Raw genomic sequence first — 22,823 nt, 5'->3', positions numbered from 1 at the left:
GTCAATTTGGTCTTTCATAATAAAGTGATAGATAAAATTGCTATGAAACGACTTATTAGCATATTATTATATCATTTCAAAATAGTGAAATCTTGATTTATTTAATCATCATAGACTCCCAAGCATGCAAATTATCTAAAAATAAAAATAGATATATCTAATTGATAGAGGAAGCACTATAAAGATCAATTGGCAAGGCTTTGGGCTGATATAGTAATAGTTATTACTTATGTCATGATATGGGATAAAAGTTACGAATCCACTTATGTAATAGAGTCGGTAAACTAAAGTATTGCATAATGGTGTAACATTAGATCTAAATAGAACCAAAAATAGTCATGAAGATGAAAATAATGAAAATTAGATAATTCTCATGTAAAATGAACTAAAAAAAATTCAAAAAAATAAAGTATGAAAATTAATTAGTTCCTAGACCCTCAAATCAATTGGTAGTTAGAACAAAGAGGTAGTGTAGAAATAAAATGGATGAAAATGGAGTTATCATAAAGAACAAAGCTAACTTAGTAGCCTAAATTTGCAATCAAGAACAAGACATAGATTATAAAGAAACTTTTGCTCTGGTTGATAGATTAGAGGCCATTAGAATGTTGTTAGTTTATTCTTGTTTTAAAGATTTTGTTTTATATCAAATGGGTGTTAAAAGTGCATTTTTAAATCATTACATTATAGAGGAAGTTTATGTTGAATAACTTTCCAATTTTACAAACTATAATTTTCCAACCCATGTCTTCAAACTCAAAAAGGCATTCTATTGTTTGAAACAAGTACCTGAAGTTTGGTTTGATTGTTTAAGTAAATTTCTTTTAAGCAATGGCTTTAAAATGGGAAATAGTGATAAAATTATTTTTATTAAAACCAAATATAATGATATGTTCCTATGCAACTACATGTTGATGATATTATACTTGGTAATACTGACATCTCCTTGTGTGAAGAATTTACCAAGTCTACGGATAGTGAATTCAACATAAGAATGTCAACTACTTCCTTAGTCTTCAAAATGAGTACATCTTCATCAACCAAGGAAAGTATATTCAAGATTTACTCAAGAGGTTCAAGATGGAGAATGTAAAGATCATGGACCCTCAATGATCTCATCATAGTTTTAATTGTATTTTTAATTTTCGAAATTTCTTATTTTATTGATCTTAAGTCAATTTTGAAGATTAAAAAAAAAAAAATTCACTTGGTGTTATTAACCTAGCAAGTAAAAATATCATTTTAGGAAATAATTATTTGACTTATGAAAAAGTGCATATATTTTAAAATATTTTTTTATGGATGAAGATAAAATTTAGTTATAAAATTTGGGGTTCTTTTTTCTATATTTTTGCAAATTAGTGAGTCAAAACTCACTTTTCTCCTTTCCATTTACCTTGTAGTCATCCTTTGGTGGACTATTATCACTCATATAACTTACTCTTTCTAAACCACCTCTGGGAATCCTTTGTTGAGGGATTTATCTAGACCCTCACTATGACCTCGACAACCCCTTGAGTTTAGTTTAAGTTTCTTCACTTAGGCAACAAGTATACTTTAAGATAGTTTCTTCACTTAGAAGTTCATTGGATCCAAATTTGCACTTTTAGCTCATCCAAGTGCATTTTAGCTCACTTAGGCATCTCTTAGATAGGTTCACTTAGTTTTACTTCAACCCACTTAGGCACCTTTTAAGTAAGTCGAATTAATTTTACTGCATCACACTTAGTCACATTTTAGGTAAGTTCACTTAGCCCACTTGGTTCCACTTAGATGTTTTTTTTTAGGTTTAAGTCACTTTGATGCACCTTAGCTTCAACTCATTGAGTTGCACCTTAGCTAAACTCACTTTAGTTCAGGTTCACTTTGAGCTAGTGACCTCTAGGTTTAGTTTAGGAGTTTGTTTGTTTTAGTGAGACCTTCCTTTGTTAGCTTTTATTATTTTTAATACATATAGGTTTAATCTTGAAATTGCCTAATTTTAGGATTAGGTGAGTATTAGCTTGATTTTTTTTTTTTTTTTTGATTGCATGAGATGAATTTCAATCTTTTGTTATGTGAGTTCCACGTTTCAATTTTTTATTACATTAGTTTAATATTTTGATTCTTGATTGGATGTGTTTGATATTTTTTATTTTTTAAAAGAGAGATTGTAGTGATTGAAATGTTAATTTTTAATTGCATAATATATTTTTTATTTTTTTATTTTAGTCTTTATTTTATTTTGCATAAGATTTGGGTGTTACATATTAGAGAGATACGTGGCATGGAAATTCTATGAAGTTTGGTGGGATTCTCTAGGGATGCACGGATACCATATTGGAGAAAGAGGGGAACTGACATTGGTACGCATGACTTAAGGAGGTTTTTATATTAAGGAGTTTCATCGTCATACACCACATTCGCTTTGGGAGATAAGAAGGATTGCATTTATTTATTTATTATTATTTTTTGAGATTTGGAAGACAAGGGATTCATGGCCATTGAGATGCATACAGAGAATAGGGGAGGAAGGATTTTCAATGTCATACACCACATTCGCTTTGGGAGATAAGGAAGGATTGCAATTTATTTATTTATTTATTTATTTTTATTTTATTTATATATATATATAAATATATGTTTTTTGAGATTTGGAAGACAAGGGATTCATGGTCATTGAGATACATACACAGCATAGGGGAGAGAAATAATGAAAGCATAGAAAATTTGGAAGATTTGCTAGGGGACACGACGTTGGAGATTAGAGGTCATTGAGATTGCATGGAATTTGATTTTTTAGAAAGTTAGGATTCTTTGGATTGAGGACATTGAAAGCTGCTACGACGTTGAGAGAGATAGGATCCATGGAGATTCAAACCACATCATTTTGGAAAGGAGACTTGGATAGAAAGTATTCTCTAGGTTGGATGGATTTGTTTTTGGAAGATTGACCAGGACTCTTTAAAGGTGTGAACGGCTGCATGTGGGATCTTTTTGGAGATACACGAGCTGCAGCATATAGGATTCCTTTTTCGGGAGTTACATGGCATCTTGAGAAGGATTTTCATTAAGGTGGTCGATTGCATAATGGAGAGAGGGATGAAGAAGCAATATTGGAGAAGATCCCTTTGCATACAGGCTGCCATTTTTTTAGGGAAGATTCTTGAAGATTTGGGATATTAATTTTAGGAAGGAGGAGCACGGAATAATGGGGGGATGGACAAGGTGGAACTGGGGGGAAACTGACCAAAAAAAAAACGTGGAGACTTTTTGATAGAGGACACGCACCAGAATTTTAAGAGAGAGGCATCCACCACGCATGGGAATAATGGAGGCTACCACTTTGAGAGAATGAGGGGCTCCACCATGGACCATTGAGATTCTTTAGGAACAGGCTACAAATTTGAAAAAGGAAACAACACGCTCCAAGAGGAATTCCTCTCCAACATAGACGGTTCAGTGAGATTGGAGGAGCAGCACGCACTCCCCTTGATAACGGGAACATGCACCAGATTGAGAAGCACCAGGACAGTCGCATAAGGAGAGCACAGCACGCACAGATTTTTTTTAAGGAAAAAGGCACCACGCATCACCAGATTTTAGGGGAACTACAGCTGCACCTTGAAACAGACAACACCCATACATCACCAGATTCTTGACCACCCACCAGTAGATTGAAGGTAAGCTTCGGGGTTTTGGGTTTTCTATTAATCATCTTGATTTTCTTCTTATTGTTATAATTTTTTATGGTCTATGCTAGTTTAAAGTTTTATTTAAGTCTTTAGTTTTTTTATTCTTGATGATCCATGATATGATACAATTTTCTTGAAATCTTTTATAGTTCTTGATTATCTATGCTAGTTTAAAGATTTCTTGAAGTCTTTAGTTTTGATTATTAATAATCTGTGATGTTATATAATTTTCTAGAAATCATTATTTTGTAATTTTTTATTATCTATACTAGTTTAAAGTTTTCTTGAAGTCTTTAGTTTTTTATTCTTGATGATCATTTAAAAGATAGAATTTTTTTTAGATACTTGTTTCTCTTAGTTCTTGGTGACAAATTGAGAGTTAGATTTTTTAAAATATTAGTTTGTAATTCTTGATGATAGATTAAAAGTTAGAATTTTTCTAATGTTAGATTGTGATTCTTAATGATAGTTTAAAAGATAGAAACTTTTTTAGATACTTGTTTTCCATAGTTCTTAGTAATAGATTGAAAGTTGGATTTTTTTATTATTCATTTATTTAATGTTAGTTTGTGATTCTTGATGATAGTTTAAAAGATAGAACTTTTTTGGTACTTGTTTTTCATAGTTTTTGGTGATAGATTGAAAGTTAGAATTTTTTTTAAATGTTAGCTTGTAATTCTCGGTGATAAGTTGAAAGTTAGATTTATTAAAATGTTAGTTTACTTTATCTAAAAATCTCTGGTTGGTTGCTATTATGATTTTATCTTTAATATAATTTTCAGAAGCCATTAGAAAATAACGATGCATCGCTATTTTAGTTTGGTTGTTTGGTGATTGATATTTGTAAATACAATTTCTCTTTTTTAAAAAAGAAATCCTTTTCTCAAAATATCCATATCAAAATTCATTTCAAATATTCTTCTTAGGTCCTTAGGGTAAAAAAAAGGATACCTATTTTTAAAAGGTATGCAACTAATTTCAATTGTTATGCATCCTCCTTTAAGCTTTCAATTAAATTCTGATTTTAAAGGGTACATGAATCCGAGCTTATGGTCCCAAACAAATGGGACGATTCTTGGCCTTGATGAGCTTATCAATGCTTATGCAAGGTTGGGAATACATAGGCTAGACTCATGTATATCAAATGGGGACTTGGTAAGACCCCTATATAAACTCGGCTTTTAAACCTTTTGCCATCAAAGTTGTTTGGTTCACTAGGCTTTCATAATAATAATAATAAAAATTATTCGACTTACTTAGAATGCTTCTATTTTTTTTTTCTTGTGATTGTATGATATTGTAGACTCCTTGAATATGTTTTTAGAATTTTATTTGAGTCAAAAAAAAAAAAATTCAAATTGGAGATATGAATTAATCTTTTGGTAGGTTCAATTTTCGCCCAGTTCTAAACATCTGAATTTTTTCTATAAATTTAAATTACTTCGTGTCCTTATTAAATTATTTTAATATTTACCCCTTGAAGTTAATTTTATGTTTTTGTTTCATTAAAAACCAACTCCCTAATTGAGAGAAACATTTTTCCTTTTCTACACCTGTTAAACTAGTCTGATTTTGAACAAAGGGGTTGTTTGGTTGAATTTAAAAATGACCTATGTGCATACTTACCTTACCATTATTTTTCATGTAAATTAGACACTTCGAAAATGTTGAATGATTTTTGGTAGTATTTTATTACACTTTTGGATTGGTTAATTAATTTAGTATGAACATGCCTTAGGATTTTGTCCAGTTTTGGACCATTTGGAGATTTTTGAAAACTAGGATTAAGTGGTGCCTTAATAAATTATTTGGCCACTTAGGTTGCAATCTAGACATATAGAAGAGGCTCCCCAATTTTTCTTTATTTACAATAAAATTCCCCTTCTAATATTTTTTTTAAGATTTTTTTTTGTGTGGCCTTATGTTCTAATTGTTTGCTAATGATCCTGTGTAGTGTTTAATTTGTTACTTAATTTGGTATTAATTAGCATCTCATCACATGATTTTGGAATTTTTTTTATTGTAACATAGACATAATGAGGATGTTACATAATTTTTATTATGATGAAATAGTGCTTCTAAGTATTTATTGAGGACTTTTCTAACGAATCTAATTGTTCTAATTATTTGCTAAGTGCTTTGATTAAGTCACTAACTTTGTTACCTCTAGCTCCCTTGTAAATTATTTTAATCATAATAACAAGTTGAAGATGTGTCATATGTGATAGTTAATGTTTCTTTATACCCCAAACTAATTTTTGATCATTTATGAGGACTTCTATTGTGATTGCATGTATGCCAAAAACCTACATATTTGAGATTAGATATTTTTGTTGTCCAAACTCGTTGAGTTCTTACCACTTCATTAAGTTGTACACATGCCATGTATACATAGGATTAGTATCATAGTTATTTTTTTATCATAATTGGTCTGTCCATTGTCATTGGTGGCAACCTAACCCTCTTTAGTTTTATGAAAGTGCATTGAAAGCTATGAATGTCACCAAGGTACGTTCCTGCACCTTTTATTTCCTTAACTATATAAACATGCAAATTTTGTATGTAAAGATTCTCATGCGTGACCATGCATAGTTATTACTTGATTTCTTGAATGGAATGAAATACATGTTGTATGTCATATTATCTTAAGTAACCTTAATTGTCACGAAATATGGGATGAAAAATAATAAGTTTTGTATATTAGATTGACTATACACACAATTTATATAGGAGATTGCAAGAGAATAAATAGGAAACAAGAGACATAATAGGAAACTAACTTATTCCTTGTTAGCTGTACATATCTGTACATACCATAATGTGGTTGTTTCCTTTAGGGATAACACCTTCCTAATCAGGTCTCTCAACTGTATATATATATATGTATTACTCCTCTGATAAGATATAGAAAATAAGAAGTACCTTGATTTGGTTACATGGTATCAGAGCCATTGGCTCAAAGTCTGGGAGGTGTCAAGATCGGCCGGTACCCGAAGTCCGGCGACCTGAAGCTGAACGCGTGAGAAGCAGGACGCATCAACTCACGCGCCGGCGCGTGGAGGAGCGTAGCAGCTTCTGTTGACCTCCGATCAGTTGCGTGGGTGTCGCAATCCCGTTCTCTGGCCAAGGTGATCTCGCTCCGCTCTTGTTCTTTGAGATTCTGCCCTTGGGGTTCCGTGAATGAACCCTTCCTGATCCCGATCTCTCTGGTTACCGCGAGTCACCGCTGCGATCCTCGAGAAAGAAAGAGAGAGATTTGTGGATGGTGTTGAGATTCTGCCATTGGACGCGTCGACGGAGATTGGTCAGATTTGTCACCTTCGCCGGAACCTTGCCCCTCGATCCACCCTGCCCTCGATCCACCTTCCTGAGACGCCTTCTTCTCAGATACGCGATTCGAACCCCGGTCTCAGATCCCGACACCCTCTCGACGCTGATCACCGGCGTTCCTCCTGCTCCGCCGCAACCCTAGATTCGCACTTTGCTCCGAATCTGGCCGGCTGTTCCCTGTACATCACAGTCGCCGGAAACCGACGGTTGTGATTCTCCTTCCGCCACCTTGGCAGCCACGACCGCCCACCTTGGCAGCCACGACAGCAATCCATTTTGTCAAGGGGTTTTATAGTTGCTTTTGACGCAATCTTTGACGCTTTTGCCCCTTTGTGTAAGAAAGGTACTTGTCTCTTTCTTCTTGCTGTGTGGTGAATTGTAATTTCTGGTCTGGGCTGATTACTTTGGAGATTGAATTTTATCATGGAAGAGAATAAGCATTCTGTTGCTGATATAGTGCCCATTGTGTCAAAAATAACTGAACACAAATTAAATGGGTCTAATTATATTGAATGGAGCAAGACTATCAAAATTTATCTGAGAAGTGTTGCTAAAGATGATCACTTGACTGAGGAACCTCCTACTGATATCACTAGAAAACTTTGGTTGCAAGATGATGCACGGTTATTTCTGCAGATGAAAAACTCTATTAATAGTGATATTGTTGGTCTGCTGAGCCATTGCGAATTTGTTAAGGAGCTAATGGATTATCTTGATTTTCTGTATTCTGGAAAAGGAAATGTCTCTCGGATGTATGATGTATGGAATGCCTTCCATTGTCCTGAAAAGGGAGCTAAATCCTCACTGCATATTTTATGGACTTCAAGAAGGTATATGAGGAATTGAATGCAATTATGCCTTTTAGTCCGGATGTTAGAGTCCAACAGGCTCAACGGGAACAGATGGCTGTTATGAGCTTCTTATCCGGTCTCCCATCTGAGTTTGAGACTGCCAAATCTCAGATTCTTTCTGGTTCTGACATTGGTTCCCTTCAGGAAGTTTTCAGTAGAGTTCTACGAACTGAGAATGTCTCATCTTCTCAGCACACCAATGTTCTTGTTGCCAAAGGAGGAAATGCAGAAAATACAAGAAGGGTGAATAATAGGGGCGGAAACAGGGCATTCGAAAATCGTGGCAATGATTCAAGTACTATTGTGTGTTTTTACTGCCATGAGGCTGGCCATACCAAGAGAAACTGCAGGAAATTGCAAAATCGAAATCGGAGAATTCAAACTGCCAATGTTGCTACATCTGATACTGCTACGTTTTCAGACTCCTCAGACAAGATCATCACTATGACAGCAGAAGAGTTTGCCAAATATTCACAGTATCAAGACACACTGAAAGCATCTACTCCTGTTAGTGCTCTGGCAGAGTCAGGTAAAACATGTCTTGTCTCCTCCTCAAACAAATGGATAATTGATTCAGGTGCCACAGATCATATGACAGGTAATCATAAAACTTTCTCTACCTTCAGAACACATTCTGCTCCCCCTGTTACTGTTGCTGATGGTTCTACCTATGAGATTAAAGGGTCTGGACTGTGAAACCAACATCTTCTATTACGTTATCGTCTGTGTTAAACTTACCAAATTTGGCCTTTAACCTAATCTCTGTCAGTAAACTTACCAAAATCTGAATTGTAGTGTCTCATTTTTCCCTGATCATTGTGTGTTTCAGGATCTTATGACGAACCGGACATTTGGTAAAGGACATGTATCTGATGGGCTCTATATTCTTGACGAGTGGGTACCTCGACCAGTTGCGTGTGTTAGTACTGCCTCTCCTGTTGAAGCTCATTGTCGGTTAGGACATCCTTCTCTATCGGTGTTGAAGAAATTATGTCCTCAGTTTGATACTTTACCTTCATTAGATTGTGAGTCGTGTCATTTTGCGAAGCATCATCGTAGTTCTTTAGGCCAAGGATTAATAAACGGGCTGAGTCTTTGTTTGAGTTAGTACATTCTGATGTTTGGGGTCCGTGCCCTGTTACTTCTCAAACTGGGTTTCGATATTTTGTTACCTTTGTGGATGATTTTTCTCGAATGACTTGGATTTATTTTATGAAGAATCGTTCAGAAGTGTTTTCCCATTTTTGTGCTTTCTCTGCTGAGATTAAAACCCAGTATGATGTGTCTGTGAAAATATTAAGAAGCGATAATGGAAAAGAATATGTGTCTAACTCATTTCAGAATTACCTGAGTCACCATGGGATTCTTCATCAAACATCATGTGTTGATACTCCTTCTCAAAATGGGGTTGCTGAAAGAAAAAACAGGCATTTACTTGAGACAGCTCGTGCACTCATGTTCAGATGAAGGTTCCGAAACAGTTTTGGGCTGATGCCGTTTCCCACAGCTTGCTTCTGATCAACCGTATGCCCACTGTAGTGCTTAAAGGTGATATTCCGTACAAAGTAATACATCCACAGAAATCACCTTTTCCCCTTGAACCAAGAATTTTTGGATGTACATGCTATGTTAGAGATACAAGGCCTTTTGTTACTAAACTTGATCCTAAGGCGTTACGGTGTGTTTTCTTGGGGTACTCAAGACTGCAAAGGGCTATAGATGTTTCTCGCCTGATCTCAATAAGTATCTAATTTCAACGGATGTTGTGTTTTCCGAAGACACATCCTTCTTCTCTTCACCCACAAGTTCCGCAAGTGAGGAGGATGAAGAATGGCTCGTGTATCAAGTGGTTCATTCAAGACCAATTGCTGGACAATCAAGTGTGGTTGATTCTGATGCGTCTCTTGCTCATTTGGGTCCTGTTGTTACTATTCCTCCTGCTCCAGACAAACCACCATTGTCCAGGTGTACTCTCGGCGCCCAGTGACAACAGATACATGTCCTGCACCAGCTCCTTCGTCATCTGATCCTTCCAGTGATCTCGACCTTCCTATTAGCCTTCGAAAAGGTAAGCGACACTGCAAATCTATCTATTCCATTGCCAACTTTGTGTCTTATGATCACCTGTCAACTTCCTCAAGTGTCCTTGTAGCCTCTATAGATTCTGTTTCAGTCCCTAAAACTGTTACAGAGGCCCTGAATCATCCTGGGTGGAAGAATGCAATGCTTGAAGAAATCTGTGCATTGGAGGATAATCATACATGGAAACTTGTTGATTTTGCCTCCAGGAAAGAAAGTTGTTGGCTTAAGTGGGTCTTTGCGGTAAAAGTTAATCCTGATGGCTCTGTGGCACGACTGAAAGCCAGACTTGTAGCTAGAGGATATGCTCAGACATATGGAGTAGACTATTCTGATACTTTCTCTCCTGTTGCCAAACTCAATTCAGTTCGACTATTTATTTCTATTGCTGCTTCCCAACAGTGGATGATACATCAGTTAGACATCAAGAATGCTTTTCTTCATGGTGATCTAGAGGAAGAGGTCTATCTGGAGCAACCTCCTGGGTTTGTTGCTCAGGGGGAGTATGGGAAGGTTTGTTGTCTGAAAAAAGCTCTCTATGGATTGAAGCAGAGTCCCCGTGCTTGGTTTGGAAAATTCAGTAAGGAGATTCAAGCATTTGGCATGAACAAGAGTGAGAAAGATCACTCCGTTTTCTACAAGAAAACAGCTGCTGGTATCATACTTCTTGTGGTCTATGTCGATGATATAGTTATTACAGGAAATGATCACGCAGGAATCTCTGATCTTAAGACATTCATGCATTCCAAGTTTCATACAAAGGACTTGGGTGAACTGAAGTATTCCTGGGAATAGAAGTATCAAGGAGCAAGAAAGGGATGTTCTTATCATAGAGGAAAGTATGTGCTTGATCTGCTTAAAGAGACCGGTAAGATAGAAGCAAAGCCATGTACTACCCCGATGGTGCCTAATGTACAACTTATGCCAGATGATGGAGATCCCTTCTACAACCCTGAAAGGTATCGGAGAGTGGTTGGGAAGCTAAATTATCTCACCGTGACGCGACCAGATATTGCATATGCAGTAAGTGTTGTTAGTCAGTTCACATCTGCGCCTACAATAAAGCATTGGGCGGCTTTAGAGCAGATTTTGTGCTATCTAAAGAAGGCTCCTGGTCTAGGCATACTATATAGTAGTCAGGGACACACTCGTATTGAGTGTTTTTCTGATGCGGATTGGGCAGGTTCTAAGTTTGATAGAAGATCCACTACAGGTTATTGTGTGTTCTTCGGCGGGAATCTAGTGGCTTGGAAAAGTAAGAAGCAGAGTGTTGTATCCCGTTCGAGTGCAGAATCTGAGTATAGGGCCATGGCACAGGCTACTTGTGAAATCATATGGATACATCAACTCTTATGTGAAGTGGGATTGAAGTGCACAATGCCAGCAAAGCTTTGGTGTGACAATCAAGCCGCTCTTCATATTGCTGCGAACCCAGTCTATCATGAAAGAACCAAACATATTGAAGTTGATTGTCACTTCATTCGTGAAAAGATTGAGGAAAATCTAATCTCTACTGGCTATGTGAAGACTGGAGAGCAACTTGGGGATATTTTTACAAAAGCTTTAAATGGAACTCGAGTTGAGTACTTTGTAACAAGCTGGCATGATCAACATCTATGCTCCAGCTTGAGGGGAGTGTTAGCTGTACATATCTGTACATACCATAATGTGGTTGTTTCCTTTAGGGATAACACCTTCCTAATCAGGTCTCTCAACTGTATATATATATATATGTATTACTCCTCTGATAAGATATAGAAAATAAGAAGTACCTTGATTTGGTTACATTCCTAAATCAGAAAGCTATCTAATTGAATCCCTCAATTTAAGGGATTTAAAAATAATTCTCCTATTCTATTTACAACTCAATTACAGCCTATTTATAGCTTGACACTACCCCTCAAGCTGAGAAATAGATGTCTTCCATTCCCAACTTGAATACAAGATCGTGAAACATTGAACTGTTCAGCCCTTTTGTTAGGATATCAGCTAATTGATGTTCTGATGGAACATAAGACATACACACTACTCCTTCCTCCAATTTTTCTTTGATGAAATGCCTATCAATCTCAATATGTTTTGTCCTATCGTGTTGTATAGGGTTATGAGCAATATTGATAGTTGACTTGTTGTCACAATAGAGCTTCATAGGACCATCCCATTTGATTCTCAAAGCATCTAGAATAATCTTAAGCCAAAGTAGTTCACACAACCCTTAAGCAATGACCCAAACTCTGGTTCTGCAGACGACCTTGCTACCACATTCTACTTTTTACTTCTCCATATTACCAGATTACCTCCAAGAAAAGTACAATACCCTGTAGTTGATCTTCGATCCACTAGGGAACCTGCATAGTTAGCGTCGGTGTATGCTTCTAGAGCAAGAGTATTGTTCTTCTTGAACAAAATTCCTTTCCCGAGGTTGCCTTTCAAGTAATGCAACACCCTGTAAGCAACTTGAAGATGAGGTTCTCTTGGATCATGCATGAATTGACTTATCATGCTTACCGAGTAGGCGATGTCTGGTCGAGTGTGAGCAAGGTATATGAGCCTACCAACCAGCCTTTGGTACATTTTTTTATCCACCACTAGTTCTTCTTTACCTTCTCCCAACTTGTGGTTTGGATCCATTGGGGGTAAAGACTAGTTTACACCCAATCTTCCCCATTTCTGCCAATAAATTAGTCACATACTTTTGTTGAGAGATGAAAATCCCTTGTGTGGAATATGCCGCCTCAATATTGAGGAAGTACTTTAGTTTCCCTAGTTCCTTTATCTCAAACTTTGTTGTTAATCTTTGTTTCACTTCATGTTTTTCTCTCTCATCATTTCCAATCAATATGATGTCGTCAACATAGAATAGAAGAGCAGTTACTCCTCCTACAGTCGAGTGCTTAATGAAGAGAGTGTGGTCACCTTGGCTTTGTTTGTACCTAGACTATTTCATGACTTTTTCAAATCTCCCAAACCAAGCCCTAGAAGATTGTTTTAGCCCATAAATGGCCTTTTTTAGCTTGCACACCTTGTTACTTGGGTTTCCCTCAAATCCCGGTGGAATGTTCATGTAAATCTCTTCATCTAAATCACCATGAAGAAATGCATTCTTAACATCATACTGTAGGAGTTTCCAATTGTAGTGGGCAACCAGTGACAACAGAATTCTTACAGTATTCATTTTTGCAATTGGAGTAAAAGTCTCCTGATAATCAACTCCATAAGTTTGAGTGTACCGTTTGGCTACCAATCTTGCTTTATGTCTCTCAAGAAATCCATTAGCCTTATATTCCAGTGTGAAAATCCACTTGCAATCAACAATGTTTTTCCATTTCGGTCTTTCAACAATCTCCCATGTTTTATTCTTTTCTAATGCACCCATCTCCTCTCTCATAGCATCCTTCCATTCCCTTTTTGTCAATGCCTTAGATATAGTGTTAGGGATGATAGTGGTGTTTAGACTCACAATGAAATTCTTGTGGGTTGGTGATAGGTGCTTAGGAGACACATAGTGTGATAGTGGATAGAATGGTCGGTTAGTGCATTATTTGGTTTTTTTTATTTTTTTTTATTTTTTATTTTTTTTATTTTTTTTTTTTACAGCAATGGGAAGGTCTAGGTCTAGGTTGTCTGTTGAGTCAGTGGAAGTTTCATCAGGTTGTGTATGTAAAGGTGGGTTTGATCTTACCGTGATTTCATTCCCAAGGTCTGAGTTGGATTCTTGGACCTGTTTTTTTTTTTTTTTTTTTTTTTCCTGGAATGGTCTTTTCCCTTGAATAGACCTTAGGAAACTCTGGAAATTTGCGAGGAGTGACACTAGCTGGAACAGGGGATTACACGGGTTTAGTGGTAAAATTGGGTGACTCAGGTGTGATTGGCTCGGATAACTCAGGTTCTTCATCACCATGGGTTGAGACATGAGGAAGGTCAAGGGGTTCAAAGGACTCACAAGGACTATCTTCCATCATTGAAATCTCCCTCTGAAGAGAGGACTTGGGGAAAAAAAGGTTTATTTTTTGTGAAGGTGACATCTGCAAAGATGTAAAAAAATTTGGTTGAGGGATTGTAACATTTGTATCCTTTTTTAGTGGATGAGTAACCAAGGAAGACACATTTTATGGCTCGGGGGTCTAGCTTGTCTCTATGTTGGCTGTGGACATAAACAAATGTAGTGCACCCAAATACCCTAGGAGTGAGCCCATTTGAGGTTCTAAAGTGTGGATAGAAACTCTTAAGTATCTCTACGGGGCTTTTGTTGTCTAACAGTCATGAGAGAATTCTATTTATCATGTATGTGGCAGTAAGAACAGCTTCCCCCCAATAGAACTTAGGAACATTCCCTTGAAATAGTAAGGCTCGGGTTGTGTTGAGTAAATGCTCATTTTTCTTCTCGGCTACCCTATTTTGTTAGGGTGTGTTAACACATGATGAGTCATGAAGAATGCCCTGTGATTGAAAATAGGGTGACAAAATCTGGTTGAAGTAATCTCTAGCATTATCTGTCCTAAAGCTTTTTATTTTAACCCTAAATTGGTTTTGAACCATTGAGTGGAAATTAGGTATAACAATGCTAACATCAGATTTTTGTTTAAGAAGAAAGATCCATGTAACCCGAGTACAGTCATCAATTAAGGAGACAAACCAACGAGCCCCAAAAACATTAGGTATAGTCAAAGGACCCCATATGTCACTATGAATCAAATGAAAATGATGAGAACTTCTTTTTATTACTAATAGGAAAATATACACGAGCATGTTTTGCCAATTCACAAGTTTTACGATGAAACTCAGAAATATCTAATCCTTGGAACAAATGAGGAAACATGACCTTTAAAACCCTAAAAGATGGATGACCTAGACATAGGTGATACAACCAAATGATATCTTTTTTTGAGGAACTGAGAAAAGACAACAACAAATTATTACTAGTTTTCTGAGATGATTCAAGGTGGTAAAGACCACTCATTTCCTTAGCAAGTCCAATCCTCCTCCCCGAGCCTTGTTCTTGAAAACCACAATAAAAAAGGACAAAAATAGCATAACATTTAAGATCATGGGTAAACTTTTGAATGGAAACAAAGTTGGCCGATAATTTTGGTACATGGAAGACGTTTTTAAGAATAAGGGTAGGTGTGATGTATATGTCTCCGAAACCTGCAACGGTAGCTAAAGAGTCATTGGCCATTGCAATTTTCTTGTTACTTGGGCTTGAGGTATAGGTATGGAAAAGTTGAGATTTGGAGGTCATATGGTCTGTGGCACCGGAGTCTATTATCCAAGAGTCATCATAAACCCTGTGTGAGACATTTATGCAAAAAGAGAATGAAGGTGTACCTGAAAGAGCCAAAGAACAAGTTCCAGTAGGTTTGTTAAGGGATCTCAACAAGTTTCTCAACTTCTCCATTTCTTCACTATTGAACCTGCTTATTGCTGAATTTTCCTCTGTTTTGGGCTGCTCTACCATGTGTGCTTGAGGCCTTTGCTGTCCTCCATGGTTTCTTTATTCACGACTTGGTGGCTTACCATTCAACTTCCAATATTTCTCTTTTGTGTGCCTTGGTTTCTTGCAATAGGTGCACCAGAGATTGTCCTTGTTCTCCTTCCACTGATTGTTTCTACCTAAGTGTTTAGGCAGATCATTCTTTCCTTGCTCTGAATATTCTGCTTTTGCAACTAGGGCTGATCCATCTAAGGTTTGTGGTTCAAGCATAACACTCCTTCGGCTTTCCTCGCCTCGAATCAATGCCACCATCTCATTAAAGCATAGAACCTCTTGTTTGCCAAGAATCTGGATTCTCACTTGATCAAAATTCTGGGTTAAACCCAACAAGAAAATCATAGACTCTATCTTGTTTAATGAAATCCTTTAGAACAACGGCATCCTCAAGACATTTGGTTTTTATCACCATATAATGATCAAGTTCTTGCCACAAAGCTTTCAATTGATTAGCATATTCAGTAACTGTTTTACTTTCCTGTTTTGCAGCAATCATTTTCACCTTAACCTCGTATACTTGAGCCACATCTCTAGCTTTTGAATACGTCTGTTGGATTGCGTCCCAAATATCCTTAGTCATAGCCAAGAACATACATGTGTCTCTAATCTTAGGAGTCATAGAATTCCACAACCACACAATAATCATAGAATCTTCTTCATCCCATGCTTCAAAAGGGGGATCTCTTGGTTTCGGCCCTGTACCCATAAGATGGTTGATCTTTCCTTTCCCTTTCAGTACAGTGCAAACAAGTTGAGACCATTTAAGGTAATTTTTTCCATCCAACCTATATGTAGCCTGAATGTTTTGCAATTCTCGGGTTGTTGAAATCGAACAATCTTCTCTGATTGTGTTGTAGTAATCGTCTCTGCAACCTCTAACATATTTCACGAAAAAACTGATCTCTTGGGAATTAAGGCAGATCGCGAAACAAAAAACCAACAGCAACGAAGACTAGTAAAAGAACACGTGAAATACTCTGTTTTGCCTTTAGAAAACAGAGCAAAACAAAGTAGAGAAAGAAAACGTGAATTAAAAAAATCCAGCTATAAAGGCCAGAAAAAATGGCGATGAAGGTTAGAATGATGCCCAGGTTTTAAAAAACCTACTGCTCTGATACCATGTCACGAAATATGGGATGAAAAATAATAAGTTATGTATATTAGATTGAAAGTTTGCTCCAACAACCGAAATATCGACGATATTTCACTGAAAAATTCCGACATTTTAAACCATGGTAAGCATTTACAATTTAGAAACTTTAACAGTGGACATACCTTCATGAGTGACTTGAAGTATATCCTATGCTTCCTTAGCATGAGTACAGTTTGCTATCTTGTGAAACTCATTTAGATAAATTCCATTAAAGATACTAAATAAAGCCTTAGCATTGGCTTCACTTCATTATCGACTTTGTCCCAATCTTGTTCAGGTTTTAGTTCTCCAATTAATCTTCCATGGACATCAAGAATCAATGGGGGTCCTCATCCATATTCCATTGAATTCCATAACCATTCACCTTGCATTTTAAGAAAAAATTTCATTAGGGCTTTCCAATGGGGATAGTTACTCCCATCGAAGTAAAGTGGACTATTAAGAGGAGCCTCAGTTTTTTATTGTTCCATACTAGACTAAGATCAATAAAAATTCAAATTTTTATCCTACAAAATAAATAAAATTTTGATTTTTTTTATCCTACAAAATTAATAAAAATTTGATTTTTATCTCACTCTAATATTAATTGAAAAACTGAAGTCGAATAAGGTAATACCTAGAGAAGGGGTGAATGGTATTTAAAAATTTCAATAAATATGTATGTATTATACCTATTTTTTTTTTCTTGCAATAAGCTAGGGATAATAAACTCTTTCAACAATAGGCAATATAAACAAGATTATAACGATATGCAATGAGTCACAAGGACTTTTACGTGGAAACCCCCCACATGGAGATAAAAAAAAAACCACAAAGTCTAAGACCGCTAATCTAAATCACTATATGAGATCAAATTACATAGACTTACCTGGTCACTTTATCCTAAAGACTGACTCTCCAGTGCCTACAACTTGATCCATGTCCATGATACAGTAACATCTAATTGCTCCAATGAATATGCTCTAGTCTCGTTGAAGGGATGAAAGTTTTCAACTTAAGATTCAATGCTTGAATCATTCGAATGAGAGATTGGGAACAGTGTGACTCGTTAGGCTTTCTCTCAAAGTGTCTCCTCTGAGATCTCTTCAATTTTTTATTTATTTATTTTTTTTTTATTTTACCTCTTATCATCTCTAACCCTAAAAATGTCATAATGAAGTATTTATAGGCAAAAATATGCCGAAGAGATTCAATATCATAAGGTTTCTAAATGGAATTTGCGTGAACTACAATACTCACTCATATACTATTATATTAAGGGTAAGCTCCATATTGAGGTATAACTTAATTACCAAAGTATGAATACAAAAAAAAAAGACAAACGCAAATTGGAAGCTTAAAAAACTTAGCTTTGCCAACTACCTAACTACCCCACTCAATAAATAAAACGTTGAGGTAGTTGCAAAACATCTAAAACCTAGAGGGATGAAAACATAAGGTGAGAAGTATTCATACTACCTCAATCTGAAGACAATAATATAACCTTAGCAAGTTACTTAAACAATTGATTATCTTATAGATCCTTCACAACAATCATGACTGGGGACAAAAGCATACCCGCTCAAATCAAGGAATTTTAAATTTGAATAGCTTGATGCAATTGCAACAACATATGCACTAGTGATTTATGATCCAAGTACAAGTGAAAGCATTCATAGGTTCTTATATAAACATAGAGCAATCAAACAACATCTATCAAACTTTTAGTTATTAGAGATTCTGTGCTTAAAAAGACAGACTTTTCAATGCTTCCATGAAGTAGAGTATGAAGTTTTATGACTATAGTGTTGAATGTAGTTAGTATTGGCTTTTTAATGCTTCCATCTATATTTTAATAATTGTAAGGATACATAATTATTAAACTAAATATTTGGCCAGTTACCAAATTAATAAACTAAATCGGGAATATCAACAATTAATAAACCAAGTACCAACTACATTGCTAAATTAATAGACTTAGCATTTGTTGCATTAACAAGCTAAACATGAGCTACACAACAAAAGTAATAAATGTCCTCAACACCAGTAACTATTATTTCTACACTAGGATCAATAAATATATTATTAAAATACTATTTAATTTTTTGGTACCAATTGGATGTTATTTTTTATGTACCAAAGTGCCCTAAGGATCATGCATTAATATTTAGAAAAATCTTAGAGCCCAATTAGAAGGAAAATTCTAAATTTCAAGAAAAATAGACATGAATTTTATATGTCATTGCTTGGAACTACCACTCCTCAAGGATTTTGGAATTACTGTGCCAAAAATCAAGATTTCACATTAAAGTTCCCTAAATTTATAGAGAAATAAAAATAAACTTTTAATATGCAAAAAGAGAACATGGAGACCCAAATTTGTATAAACCTTTGTATCGAGAGTATTTGTGTCAAAGATGGGCATCATTAAGAGGTCCAATATTGGCAATCTTCATGTAGAGAGAGAGAGAGATAAGTCATGCCTATAAAAAGTTTCTAGAGTAAGATCAATTAATGAAATGGTTAGAGAAATCAAACTGAAAAAGAAATTACATCTTATAGAGAGAAACTACTTCTTTGCACAATGAAAAATGATAGAGAAATCAACTTCAAGTGAAATGAGAGAGAGAAGATAGGTTTTACCTTGTTCGAAATCAAAGAACCAAAGATTGGAAGATGAAGAAGAGAGTAGGATGCAAAACATAATGATTATTTGTGGGATCTATGGGAGCGGTCAGGCCCTACTCATATGGTGGTAGTAAAAAACTAGCATGTCCATAATATTATTTATAAACACAATTCTCAAATTGGCTGCCATTACATGACTTAATGCCAACTTTTCTACTAATTTTTGCCTCCATCCAATTCTTTTTGGGTATAGCTATACCACCATGAAATGTACAGTAAATTATTCTTACAACCAGTAATTTTACCTTGAGAAGAGGATTTTTCTAAGAGGTTTTCCACATTATAAGTAGTGTTCTCTTCTGTGATTGTGTAATCTTGAATTTTGTTCATAGAGTTTTGGTAAGTAAAATACATCTAATATTGGATCCAAACTATTAATATTATAGAACTGGCAACAATTGGAACTATAATTACTTATCCACCTTAATTATTTTGATGAGTGATTATCTACACCAAAAAATTGAGAAAAAAAATTCATAGAAATAAAAAGCAAAAGAAAAAAAAAATGTAAGAAAACATCATAATTTAGGTGGTCATCTCACTAGTCATGAACAAGGGAGGGTAGATATATGGAAGTCCTTAAGCTTAAAGAAGAAAAAAATAATTAAGTTTGGGAGGTAGAAACTATCAATCTCTCGAGATTACCTTATTATCCTTGAGTTTTTTTTTTTTTTTTTAATCAACTAACATACTCTAGTCTACAAAAGACATGTCAAATCCGTCTTAAGGAATTATTGTGACACCACAAATTTCAGATTATAAGTCCTTAGGATCACCTAAGAGAACATATTATCTCGATCACGAGATATATAGTGTCTTTATTGAAAATACTTGTTGTTACCTATCTTAATTAACAGTGAACCAATCTATAGAGAATATATGACCACCTTAGGATCTCACCAATAGGCCAAAGTCACTAACAACCTCAATACTAGCTCAAAATTCTATTAAGGTTAAGAACTCATGCATCATAATAGCTTGGTGAAGCCATGAATCCCTAAAAGTCAATGTCATGACTTACTATAGGTCTTGTCTAATGTGTAGCTATACACAACAATATACTCACCATAAAAAACCCATTTAAATGATCAAGACAAGTCATTCTTCCAATCAAAAGGTAGTTCACTACAATCTCAGATGGATTGTAAGGAATTCATGACTTAAATCTTCTACGCAACTCCTAATGCATCCAAGTCATATAAAACATAAAATATGTAAGCCTAGATTTTCAAATAAATATTAATACAAATAAGAATAAAATAGTGAAAACTAAAATCTCATTTATTATATTATGTCATGCTTTTAAGGGTTCTATCCCAACAAACTCAACAATGAGAGGTTAAAATCTTTAGTTCTAGAATTGTAGCATGAAGGTGGAGGATTCAAACAACGAAAAACACAAGTGCAATAATATAAGATTTGTTGATTAGGTTTTCATGTTTAATTTGTTAGAATGAGATCCTTTATTTGGTTTAAATTAAACAAGATACAATGGCTACTTACTAAGGTATCAATGATACTTGTCAACCACATAATCACTAGCAAACTAAGTGTGATCTATTGTGTTTGAATCTAAAATTGAATCTATAAGATGGATGAGTAATATGAATGCATAAACATAAAAGTGAATTACCAATCTATCACACTGAATTTAGTGACCTATGTATAAAGCATATTAATGTAAGTTCTAGATGAAAATTAGTTTGAAGATTCAATTTGATCTTAGATTGATTTTGGACCTAAACCCTAGATCTAGGAATTCCTTTCTCTCTTGTTCTAAATTTGAAGCAGAATTGTGAAAGCTCTATGGTCGTTAGTTGTAGATTTTCCTCAACCAATTTAATCATTTAATTTAAAATTCAATCTTTTCATTAAAAAGATTTTTGTTAGATTCATAATTTGGTCATAAGAATACTCTATTCAAGACATAAATAGTCAACTATATATATATATCAGTCCTCAAGGTTGACATCTGGATGCTACAACTGTAATTATCCTCTCTAGTTTTCTTTTACCATGATTTCTACAGACAATCGATCATGAGTTTGTTGAGGCATAGGTAGATAAGTGTACAATCAAAGTAACTTGCACTAGCAGAAAATTCAGTCAAGGCAAAAATGTGGGAGAATTTTATATTTGATATCAGAAAGGTATATGACTAGCTCCCTAACATGAGAGAGAATGAAATATTTAAGGGAAAAAAGATATCTGATATGAACAGATTTGAGGGAAGATGATATTTAGTTGGTAGAAATTTAACGGAAGATGAGATTTAGAACCAAAGAATGAAAACATTTCCTAGAAAAAGATAATTAAGGTCAAGAGGGATTTGAGAGGTTTGAAAAATATTTAAGGGATGAAAGACCATACATATAGTGGTGTTTTTTAGTCATTTGTAGAGACGAGGGTACGTAGATATTTAATATGTTTAGGTAGCCCTAGATGGGGTCGAGTAGGTTGAGTACTATCTATTCCTAACCTAAACCCGATTCAGTTTCTTCCTTATTTCCAAACTCACCCCTAATCCATTAGAGAACAACAAAAACAGATCAGGGGTGGGCTAAGGTAAGTATCTCGAAAAATCCATATCATCAATTGCCCTTGATCTTATTTGGTTGATTGGTAAACCCATTGGGCCAGTGTAACAAAACAATTATTGTTATTATTTTTCTCTGAAAATGGAAGTGAATATCATATATTTTCCCTGACAAGTAGCTTCTTTTTTGACTTTTGTTCTGAGTGGCATGGTGGAGGAGCTTTATGGTATTCACTGGATTAACATGAATTTTTGGGTGTTGATCCCCATTGCCACTCGTGATTGATACCCAGTAGTTGGAAGTACTCATACCAAACTTCTCTCTCTTCTCTCTCTCCCATATATGCACCTGCTGCTCTATAAGGCTGCAAATCAAGCTGGTCCATCATCTCTCTCTCTCTCTCTCTCTCTCTCTCTCTCTGTATCTTTCTCTCTTCACTTTATCACCTCACTGGTCCCTTAAATTTCACAAACCGTTAGCATGGAAACACGGAATAACAAGTAAATGGCATCTGGAAACTCTCTGCCCCCTACCTTCAATTGCCTATCTCTTGTAGGCCGGCTACTTCCTTGTCACTAGCCCCCTCTCTCCCCCGCCCCACTTGTCCAGCTGTATTAAATGTTATATAAAAAGAAACGAAGGATTAGGGATGGAGAGATCTGTGTATATCATCAATTTTGTTGTGTCTCTGTGTGTGTGTCTGGTACATGTGTGCCAATGCTTTCACAAGCTTTATCAAGCTTTTAACAGAAACACCTACTGCTTTTTGTGTTTTGAACCTGTGAATGGAGTGATGGGAGGAGATGGGGGTCCTGTGTTTCCAGTTTCATATGGCTCCTATCTCAGGCTAATGGGCTCATAGGATTACTAGGTTTGGTCTTTTCCTTTATTTGAATGTGCACCTTGGGATTTGGTAAATATGGAAGGCTTAAGCCTTAAAGGCTGTTATCACAGCTATTTTGATTCCATTCAAATTATTTTCTCTGACCCTTTTTGATGCATATGACTGACAATTACTATTCATTTATTTTATCTTAATGT

The 22,823-nt window shown here is 35.5% G+C and overlaps 1 protein-coding gene across 1 annotated transcript; it reads left to right on the top strand.

Annotated features, from left to right (window-relative positions):
• The first annotated feature begins 7,809 nt into the window (after positions 1–7,809).
• Positions 7,810–9,096, top strand: LOC117933130. The gene is made up of 2 exons (XM_034854523.1): positions 7,810–8,384; positions 8,685–9,096. Exons 1-2 carry the CDS (start codon positions 7,820–7,822, stop codon positions 8,711–8,713), a joined length of 594 nt encoding a protein of 197 aa, XP_034710414.1. The 5' UTR covers positions 7,810–7,819; the 3' UTR covers positions 8,714–9,096.
• Positions 9,097–22,823: the final 13,727 nt, after the last annotated feature.

Source organism: Vitis riparia, chromosome 16 (assembly GCF_004353265.1).
Source record: "Vitis riparia cultivar Riparia Gloire de Montpellier isolate 1030 chromosome 16, EGFV_Vit.rip_1.0, whole genome shotgun sequence".
NCBI classification, from domain to species: domain Eukaryota; kingdom Viridiplantae; phylum Streptophyta; class Magnoliopsida; order Vitales; family Vitaceae; genus Vitis; species Vitis riparia.
The sequence above is the reverse complement of the archived record's forward strand: the minus strand, read 5'-3'. Positions and strand labels throughout refer to the sequence as shown.

What these genes read in the sequence shown, in the direction of transcription:
- LOC117933130 (XM_034854523.1), top strand. Translation starts at nt 7,820, where the DNA reads ATGGACTTCAAGAAGGTATATGAGGAATTGAATGCAATTATGCCTTTT. An exon ending in TAGTGCTCTGGCAGAGTCAG is followed by an intron (nt 8,385 to 8,684) that starts GTAAAACATGTC and finishes TGTGTGTTTCAG; the next exon opens with GATCTTATGACGAACCGGAC.